Source organism: Anguilla anguilla, chromosome 1 (genome assembly GCF_013347855.1).
Source record: "Anguilla anguilla isolate fAngAng1 chromosome 1, fAngAng1.pri, whole genome shotgun sequence".
NCBI classification, from domain to species: Eukaryota; Metazoa; Chordata; class Actinopteri; order Anguilliformes; family Anguillidae; genus Anguilla; species Anguilla anguilla.
Genome location: NC_049201.1, coordinates 57,119,561 through 57,129,592, shown reverse-complemented (window position 1 = coordinate 57,129,592; position 10,032 = coordinate 57,119,561). Strand labels below are relative to the sequence as shown.

Genomic DNA, 10,032 nt, shown 5'->3' with positions numbered 1-10,032 from the left:
CTCTGGAGTGTGCACATACATTTTTTGTAGTTAAACTGCACATTAATTTATTACGATTGTCTTAGTGCTTAAAATAATCTTAAGGTGCCATGGCTCACACGTTATAAGTTATATGTTATAGGTTATGGCGATTTTGTGTAGCATAATGCTCCATAATTTCAGCCTCAATTAAATTGACTGGTGTAGCCTATTGCAGGCCATATCCGAAGTGTAGCTATGTAAGCGGGCTGTATGCATTCCAAGCAACATAAGTGTTAACGACTGAATTTAATTATAAATAGAATTAATACAGTGGATTTACTGGTAATCTTCTGCATGTTTGTGCAATCATTATTTGTAGAATGAAGGCTAGTTGTAATCTGCTGTATTAAAACTCAGTTTTGTGTATAAACAATTGACAAATATAAGAGAAATTGCATAAGACTCAGTAGACAATAATAATAGAAAGCACAGGTTTGTAAGACTCATTTTGCATGAGTCCTTTGTTGTGTCACCTGGAGTTGGTGACATCGGTGATGAATACCAGGTTCCTTTCCTTTTTGCAGTTCAGGCCATATTAGGCTAATATACTCTTTTAAATGTACTGAAATTTCAACATGACTTTCTGTGTCTGTGATAGGACCATGATACTTTCTAAGTGTGCTTTTTATGTGCATACATGGCCTCCTTGTAAGTGACGAGAAGGAGGTCAATCTGTTGACCACAGAACTTCGTAAACATCTTTGACAACTTTCAGCCTCCAACACTGTTACATTATATCTCTTCCCCTGCAGCCTTAAACCAATATGTAGGCTACTAAAATTTATTAGGCCAAATGGCCAGAAGGCTACAGCCTTGAACAGCTTCTATGACTTGAAGCTAAAAATTACACATCAAGTAAAGCATGAAAATGACACCAGGACAAGAATAGTTTCAATAGCTGTGTAATGATTTATAAAAAAAATGATCCTGACAATCAGGTTGAAAAGACAACTGCAGCTGGCAAAAGTCAGTTTTGAGAAAATCAACTTATAGCTCTGGCTGATTAAAGTCACCTTGTGATTTGTATGGATTTGATATCATGCAACCAACACAAAAAAAAAAAAAAATGTTATCTAAGCTCTGCGAGACAATGCAACATCAAAAATCACAGCCTGTCATCAGTAGCCAGAGTCAAGAAGTGAGTCATTCGCACTGAGACCTGTACCAGGACTGAGTGAGTGAGTTTCATTTTTCAGTCAACATGTAAAGTACTCCATCAAACACACAACAGCAAGCATGACCAGGGCTGTATCCAAATTCTTCTTCACCTGGTCTACCCTCTACAGTTAATCCTTTTAATTGTGTTAGTGGTGGGATAGGGTAGAAGGATGAGAATCAACTTAAATACACATTTATACAGCATACATAACCCCACAATAATTTTTTCTTCTAAATATTAATTTCAGAGATGTTGAAAACTGATATCAAAATCCAAACTGATGTTGATATTCGACTTCATACATAATGCAACACTTCATTGCATGTTCATCACATTCAGCATCTTATACCATTTGCAAAGTATGACCATATAGAAAAGTCCATGTAGAAAATAAATATTTTGAGAAAGCATTTATGCCTGAATTTGATTCTTGTTTTAAAGTGTGAAGTGGGAAAAGGATGGGATAACCTTTAGACATACCTTGTAACGGCCTATCATGCCCCCTAGTGGAGAGGTCCTGGTGGTTTGACTTCTAACCAATTAACTGCACTTCCTAGGTTATGAACTCCGAAATTTTAATACCAAAATGTATGTTTTATTAAAATACCACAAAAAATAAAAAAACACATATCAAAACACATTTTAGAAAAATAAGCAATGCCCACAAAATATGCTTAATTGCACTTAAGTTGTAGCAAAAAACCTTTCTGTAGAATGATTAGCAATGGTACTAGAATATCGCTTACACGAAAGACAGATATGAAACCATAATCCATACTCAAGTCTGCTATTAAATGCATATGAGACTGGCGGCACAGTAAAACTGACATAATTTATTCATTGGTAATCTCTGTGTAAAAGCTGTTCATCAAGGGAAAAAAAGTCATTCTGGAGCCTAGCACCACAAGTGTATTTGTGAGTCTTCAGTTGAGAGACACCCTCCAGAGGAGAGGATTAGGGCAGTGTCTGCAGGGAGCTGGTCCATCAGTCTGGCTTCCTAAACTTGCTCTGAAGAAACACCCTTGGAACACAAAGGCCCTCCTTCTTGTTCACAGTCTCTCGCATGACATACTCATTCACTAGGCTCTGGAACCCTACCCCAGTGAACAGCTCAGCCAGCAGCTCTGCATCACAAGGGAAAAGATTACAGGTTTCATTCTGCAAGCTCAGAAAAATAGATACACCACATTCAATCATATTAAAGAAGCACAGCTAAGAAATTGGATAGATTTAAAATAATTTAACATTTTCTCCTTGACGATAATGATGACACTTCTTTAATAACATTTTTCCCCGATGATGACTAAACATACTGACCTCGGGAGAAAAAGAAGGACCTGGTGCCATCTTGGCGCACATAGAAGTTCTCTCCAAGCTTGTTCCCAGACTTAAACCTCAGCATGGCATGGTCATAGAGGCCATAGTCCCTGAACAAGACAATTCCACCAGGTTTCAACACCTGTCAACACAAAATAGTGCCATGTAAATCCACCACAAGACAACGTTTATATGACTATTTTATTTAATATTTTTGTTCTGAATCTGAATACAAAATATTCCAAACAGACCCTGTAGATATTCTCAAGAGTGAGGCGCATCTTGTCAGGGTGAATAGCGGATAGAACAAATATGAGCGTGGCCACATCCACACTGTCCGCTTGAATGTTGGCCTGCAGGTCCTCAGTGGTGAGATCGCATTGGAAAACCTTGCATCTCTCAGAGCAGAATAATGGATTTTTCTGAGAAAAGATACGGTCATGTGGACAGAATACATCAGTGCCTTAAATGCACTTGCCTTTTTTTCTCCTTTCACTGGAAAGCTTTTCAGTTTGTGGTGAAATAGCTACCTCAAAGTGAGCTTATCATTCACCAATACTGAATTACGCTGAATGAGAGAATTTTACTTTTGACCCACATAAAAGCCAACTCACAATGAGAAGTGGATATATCAGCTTGGAACAAATTAAGTGTTCAGTGGTCGCTGATTATTTGATCATCGGGATCTCTCTAACAAGAAACATTAGCTACGTGTTATGGACCTCAAGAAGTTAGTAAGCCAAGGGTTTAAATACCGGGCGCAAGGGTGACAGTTTACTCAAAACAATGTTTATGATAGTAGCTCCGTTTGATTTCTATTCGCGTTTTTCCTTACCTGTACAAATTCCACAGCTCGTGGCGAGAAGTCACAGGCATACACAAAGATATTGGCATCCTCTGCAAGGAGAGGGAAAATGCAGTTTCCGACTCCACACCCAGCCTCCAAAAGAACCAGCCTTTGGGCGTCAAACTGCAGAAAGTGAACGAAGAGAATGTCTTACATAACGCTTATCGTGCCAAACATTACCAAAAATATTACTTGGATGTCATAAAACCTGTGTCTTGGATCTCCATTGTCTGAGTCTCTCACTGTCGTGCGGTTATCTTTTTAGCTACCTTTCTGCAGGCTTTCAGTTCCTCGAACTCTCTCGTGGTCCAGTGCCTATCCTTGAAAAACTTCGTGGTGTTTCTTTTGTAGAACAAGTCCCAGTTCTTCTGTGCCTCTTTTTCCAGCTTATTTTGCTTGAAATCTGACACCAATGTTTGATCTCTCTGCAGTTTCTCCAGCTCCTCATTTGTCAAAATCCTCCCCGACTGTCCTTTGTTTTGGAAAGGCGATTCAGACCTTAAAGAATCTGTAGGAAGCAAACTAGATGATGAATTACAGACGTCCGATGTTGGCCATGAGTCTTGTGCCATATTGTTGCTAAGCTAAGTAGCCAGAATATAGAAAGAATGTATGCAATTAGACTGCTGGTTAGCTAATCGTACATGCATACGTGACACGAATACACGCAGAAATGCATTGGTCGATTGAGAACATTTATGTAACGCTAACTAATTTTTAAAAGTTAGCAAGCTACATTTAAGTAGGCAATACAGGTTAGCACACGTTGAGCACTGAACCGAGGGCATACGCTATGGGCTGAGCAGTGTTTTGCAGATAATTCTAAAAAAAAATCCCCTCAACTATTATTAACCCCACAATTTTCCAAGAAAATTCTCAAGAACTTCCATAAAAACAGCAACGATACAAAATCCCAATCACTTTATACATAGAGTGAAAGCTGGCAACCCTAGCTCTGACGCAACAGTGTCCATCGGTATTTGACGTCCGTACAAACACAACGTACCAAATTGAGACATTCCTATTTGCTTCCAGAGTACATGCAAAAAACTTTTGTATTTTACAAAACGCAGTTTTTGGTCAGTTTTTCAACAAAATCCAAGTACTGTGGATTTATATATGCTTTAATATATCATATTTCCGCGAAAAAAGGTTTGAAGGATACCGTCAAAATCCTCGGCGCCATTTTACTGCTGGGACACAAACAGGAAGAGGAGTGTTAGTCTGGCGTCTTGACTGTTTTGAAAATATATGGATTTTTACACAGCTAGCTCAAATGAATGTCCTCTGTGAATTTTAGGAAACATTTTTGTTCAACAGCAATTACATGTTGATGTGAGCCGTACACAACAACCGGAGCTATGAATGGGAGTTCGAATCCGCTGTTAGATAAGGAGGAACATGTTTTGAAGCTTGGAGAGAGCTTTCAAAAACGGCCCAAATCGTCATTTCACACCATCAGATGTAAGTTGAGAGTTAAAAAAAGAAGATATATTTCACGAGGAAATATAAATTATTTCTACATTCATGTGATTTATTTTATAATAGCAAACGGAAGAATCTTATGTTGCGCGGCTATTGTGGACTTGTACTGCTGAAGTCGGCAATTGATTGATTGATCGGAAGTAGTTGCTGTTTGCATTAAACGGAACTGCACCTTTTGATTTCGATAGTCGTGAATTGTTGTACGGCATCTCCTGTGTAGTTTTCCACGTTTTTAACTATTGAATCCCCTTTCTCTTTCTTGCAGATGATTTTAAACCTGCTTCCATTGACACTACCTGTCAAGGGGAGTTACAGGTTGGGAAAGGAGATGAAGTCACCATTACCCTACCTCATATTCCAGTAAGATGTATTTTATTCTAGCAAACAATTTGTGATCTGGAATTAACCTCGTGTTTTATGTTACACAATGTAAAGTTAATAATTTTATGTGGAAACACGAAAGTGATTTACTGCCGATTTAATCACTTTATGGAATAGCCTAAGTGGAACGTTGTCCTCATTAAAATGTATATTGTTAACAACAAACCTTCGTAAATGCATAAAATATTTATATGAGTATTTTGTTTTCTTGTATTAAGGGTTCAACTCCTCCAATGACAGTATTCAAAGGTAATAAAAGGCCATATCAAAAAGACTGTGTTCTTATCATGAACCATGATACAGGAGAGTTTATGCTGGAGAAGCTGAGCAGCAGTATACAAGTCAAGAAAACCAGGTGCGTTGATGGGAAAAATAGACCATTTCAAATCCAGTCTGGTGGAGTACAGAGCCAAAACTACAAAAATGGTATCACTAACCAAATACTTCTGACTTCACTGTATATAAATGCACTGTATAATATACGTATTGCATGTGAGATAACGCAGCCCAGGGCCTGAAAATAAATTAACATATTTATGCATTGATCCATTGGCACTGTTGTTCTTGTCTAATTAGAGGCTAGTGTTCTCACTGAATTACAACATATGAAATGAAACTGCCATTTAGCACACAAAAATATATATTATGAATTATTTTGTGAGTGGGAATTTGCAAATAATGTGCAAAAATCTGTGTGAAACATTGTCTCATACAGTTTTGATGTGACCATTGTCCCATATTTCAGAGCGGAAGGTAGCAGTAAAATCCAGGCTAGAATCGAACAGCAGTCAGTGCGAGCAACACAGCCTCCCTCACAGTTCCGAGCCCCTACCAAACCAGGAGTGGGAGCAAAAACCTCCCCGTCCAAGGACAACCCCTCCCCAGAGCCTCAGCTGGATGATATCAAGAGAGGTGAGTGGCCTTCTTCTGTTTGGTTCTGAGAAAATGGAAATCTGAAACTGGAACTCTGCACACTGCACACATTCTGTGTATGCTGATGAAGTAGGACATGTCTTTTAGAGTCTGTGTTGATTAGATTTGGCAGATGCGCTTATCCAGGGAAACTTCTCAGTAAGCACAGTACTGCCAGTAAAATACTTGAAGGCTGATTAAATATTTTAATGAAACAAAATTCATTTAAAAAATTCAGTTTGGGAATTCTGATATTAATCATAATTGCTCAGTGTCTGGTAACTAATGGCTAAATAGCTTATTAAAGGCATACAATGCAGAATTTTTAGCTTAATAAAAAGTTAATAACCAATGATAGTGTGGGAGTGCGGGGTACAGGAAGGCCTGTAGTAAGCAAGATGAGACTGCAGCTGAGGGCTGTGTGGTTTATGACCCCAAATTTCAATTAATTTTCAACTACATTTTACTTGTATTTGGTTGAGCAGACAGAGATAAGAAAGGGGATTTCAGGAAAGCACAGTTGTCTCATGTAAGGTTAGAGACTGCAGAGGTTGAGTCATAGTTGAGTTATAGTTGAGTTATATGATGAGTTATAGTTGACAGATAATGCTATTGGTGGTCAACCAAGAGAGTGGACCAAGTGGGACAGCTTCAAGCCATTCACCAGTATGTGTAGATGCTTTGAAACTGTTATGTTATTTTGTTGTTTGACATTGGTAATTGGCACATGTGGGTACGCATAGAAATACACTAAAAGAATACTTGTGCATTTGAAATAGGTAAATCTTGATTCTCTGGCAAGGGTTTGGAATTGTGTTTTAACATAGCTGATATGCTGAATATCAGACTTTGAGATGTTAAGCCGACTTTATGGGCATACATCGAGGTGCTTGTATCAGTCAGGATGGCTGCATAGGAAGTATGCTTAGGAAGAAAGATTTAAGTAACCCAGGTTGGAGAACCTATAAGAGGCTGTGAGTTGGCACAGTGAACTGTACAGAGGGAGAAGAGTAAGATAATCAGCCATGGACAGAACCTTGTGGTACAACTGTCATTAATGGTTGGTGCCAGAGGTGAAGGCAGTAGGAGATCATGTCAGCCCTTATTTATCTGTCACCCCCTGCTGAACCCTGTTTAGAGCTGCGAGCGGAGGTGGAGATCATCGAGCAGATGAGCAGTAGCAGCGGCAGTAGCTCCTCGGACTCAGCCAGCTCCTCAGGCAGTGGAGATGACAGCTCGAGCAGCGAGGGGGAGCAGGAGCCTGCCCACCAGCACACATCACCTAACCGCAACTCAGCTACCAATGGCATCGACAGGTCACAGGGCAGCAACCAGCTGATGAGCACGCTCAGTGAGTACTGGGAGGCCAATCACCTTGTCTTGAGCATAGCTAACAGCAGAAATTATGGCACTGACTGCAACAGTACTCATCAAGTAAACGGATAACCTCACTGTATTGTCCAAAATAGGAAGACTCTTAAGAATGAATGCAGCTTTATGTGATGTAATACTTGCTTGGCATTACAAATGGCTTGGTAGTAAAATCCTGGTGATGGATGGGTGTCCTGTCCCACAGGCTGTAATGACCATGCTTTTGTTAGTTTTATTAGAAGGAATGCTTTCTATGCTTATACAATACAGTCTGCAAGTAATGAGCAAAATAAAGAAGGTACTTCTAAAGTGCCAATATTTTTACTTGTTTCACAACTTAATAACTGTATGTACACTATCAACAGATTTCTAATACAAGAAATACCTTGTTCACAAATAACAATGTTTTAAAGGAACTTGTTTACACCATGTATATCTCAAAAATTATTTTGGATTTACAAGTGAAATATAAGTTGATTACCCTTTTCCACATTGTTTTTTGTGTTGGGGAGTTATGCCATTTTGCTTTTTTTATTTATTTTGTTTTAAGAAAGACTGAATTTCTTTTTGCACTGGGCCACAACTTTCTTCTGAATCTTGGGTAACTGCTTTCAACCCATGGTACATGGAGGTTGTCCTTCCCATTGAGTTTTATTTTATGTTTAACTTGTTTTCTCAGGAAATGACCTTCAGCTGAGTGAATCAGGGAGTGACAGTGATGATGACTGAGTCCAGGACACTCCCTCACACATCCTTTTTTGGCAGTGATCATAAACAGAGATCAACCCTCCCTGATTTTACCATATTTTAAATATCGCTGGAAAGCTGCCCAACGTTGAGGTGTTTAGATTGTATTTTTTTAGCTGTATATTTTGTATTGTATCAGTTCAGTCCTTATCATATGAACATGTGCACAATTATAGAATTCACAGATTCTGTGTTTAGAGCCAGCTATTGGATCAGTCTGAGTTAATTAGCAGTATATTTTAATTAACAAGGTGAGTTTATCATATTCAGTTTCCCCTGTTCACCTACAATTCAGAATAAATGGCTAGGTTTCATGTAATATATTTCACAAAGTCTGATATTTGATTGAGTTTAGTTGTATCAAAGCGCTTACATAGTTTACACCATATGTGTGTATTTTTGAATTATATTTTACCCCAATGGGTTTTATCACTTTTATCAAAGCAGTGCTGCCTGGCATGATGACTAAAACCATAGTGTGTGACAAAGAATATGTTTAACTGACAGTTGTTTGATGTCCAACACAGTAGTGACCACGCTATTATACACTTTATCCTTATATTGGTCTGTGAACATCAAACAATGACAGCACCAACTTCCTGTCTGTTTTCTCTATAGTTCAAATTCATACCAACACAGTAGTCTAACAGGGGTTAAAGCCTAAAATTAAGAGCAGAAGCATTCTTTAAGTAATGGTTAACCCTTAGCTATGGCTTTTGAATATTTGCATACTGATTTTCCTTGTATGACATATAGCTTTCAATCGAATACGTGTATCCGTATCATTTGTTACTGTGTTTATATCAAGTCATCTTTCACCATTTCAATTCTACATGCTGTCTACAGTAGAAGTTTTATATAGTTCCAAATACTGGAGGAGCACCAAAGCAACTAATAAAGATCATACCATTTAAAATGTTGAATACATAGTTAATGATATATATATATATACAGACACCCAGACAGTATAGCAGACCTGGGTCAAAAACGTATTTGTTTTGGATTAAAATACTTTTCTGCGCTTTACTGATCTTGTCTGGTGTATTGGAACCAATGAAATACTCTCAAAAAGTCATATTGGCAGGCTCAGTTACACCAGAGAAGATCAATAGAGCACAGAAAAGTATTTATATTCAAAGCAAATGCGTATTTGACCCAGGTCTGCAGTATAGTGCATAACATGCTGGCTTTAAAGTCTTGAATGGTAAGGCAGCACAGGGCATTACATGTTTCAGCAGCAAACCTGTCTATAATATATTCCCCTTAATCTCGGATTGTATCATATCTGCTACCTCCAGGTCCCCAACCGTAGTTTTGTAACAATATTTATTTTGGTGTTTTAATTGCTCATTTGGAATGTTTAAGTGTCTGGTTGTGTTTTCATGCATTGGATGTGCATTAAATGTTGCCAATCTGTTAAATTTTCAGTTTGTGATGGTTTATTTGATCTGTTTGCTTATTATACCTCAACCAAAGCAGATGTGGACCTTTAATACCTCAGGGGCACCAAACTTATTTGTTTGCTTGTGAAATGTTGTTGACTTCACTTTCCCGTGGAATGTATGGAAATGTAGTTCTGTTGTTCCTACATTGCGCAGTGAAGGAGTGAACCTGAGAAGAAGGTTCAACTCTGCCCCCTGGCCAGTCAGCCATAATTCATCAACCATGTGATATTTGAAGCAGTTGCAGACAGGGGGAGGTCTGCTAACTGGTGGGCTGTTTGCGAACAGTTCATACTGAGGGCTTGCACACACTAATGTATGATGCACCACATCTTTTTGTTCATCTCTTG

The 10,032-nt window shown here is 38.5% G+C and overlaps 2 protein-coding genes across 3 annotated transcripts; one reads left to right on the top strand and one right to left on the bottom strand.

The window, feature by feature from the left end:
- Positions 1-907: 907 nt before the first annotated feature.
- Positions 908-4,485, bottom strand: mettl6 (methyltransferase like 6). Of its 2 annotated transcripts, XM_035382227.1 has the most exons (6): positions 4,351-4,485; positions 3,614-3,852; positions 3,333-3,467; positions 2,749-2,919; positions 2,498-2,639; positions 908-2,304 (listed from the first exon to the last, which is right to left on the bottom strand). In XM_035382227.1, the coding sequence occupies exons 1-6, from the start codon at positions 4,361-4,363 to the stop codon at positions 2,165-2,167; spliced, it is 840 nt and encodes a 279-aa protein (XP_035238118.1). In that variant the 5' UTR covers positions 4,364-4,485; the 3' UTR covers positions 908-2,164. The 2 variants fall into 2 exon arrangements, with proteins under 2 accessions (XP_035238118.1, XP_035238109.1); XM_035382218.1 differs by lacking the exon at positions 4,351-4,485 and having other exon boundaries at positions 3,614-4,335.
- A 34-nt stretch (positions 4,486-4,519) lies between these two features.
- Positions 4,520-9,191, top strand: eaf1 (ELL associated factor 1). The gene is made up of 6 exons (XM_035382236.1): positions 4,520-4,808; positions 5,095-5,189; positions 5,429-5,565; positions 5,956-6,122; positions 7,261-7,473; positions 8,173-9,191. The coding sequence occupies exons 1-6, from the start codon at positions 4,706-4,708 to the stop codon at positions 8,220-8,222; spliced, it is 765 nt and encodes a 254-aa protein (XP_035238127.1). The 5' UTR covers positions 4,520-4,705; the 3' UTR covers positions 8,223-9,191.
- The last annotated feature ends 841 nt before the right edge of the window (positions 9,192-10,032 follow it).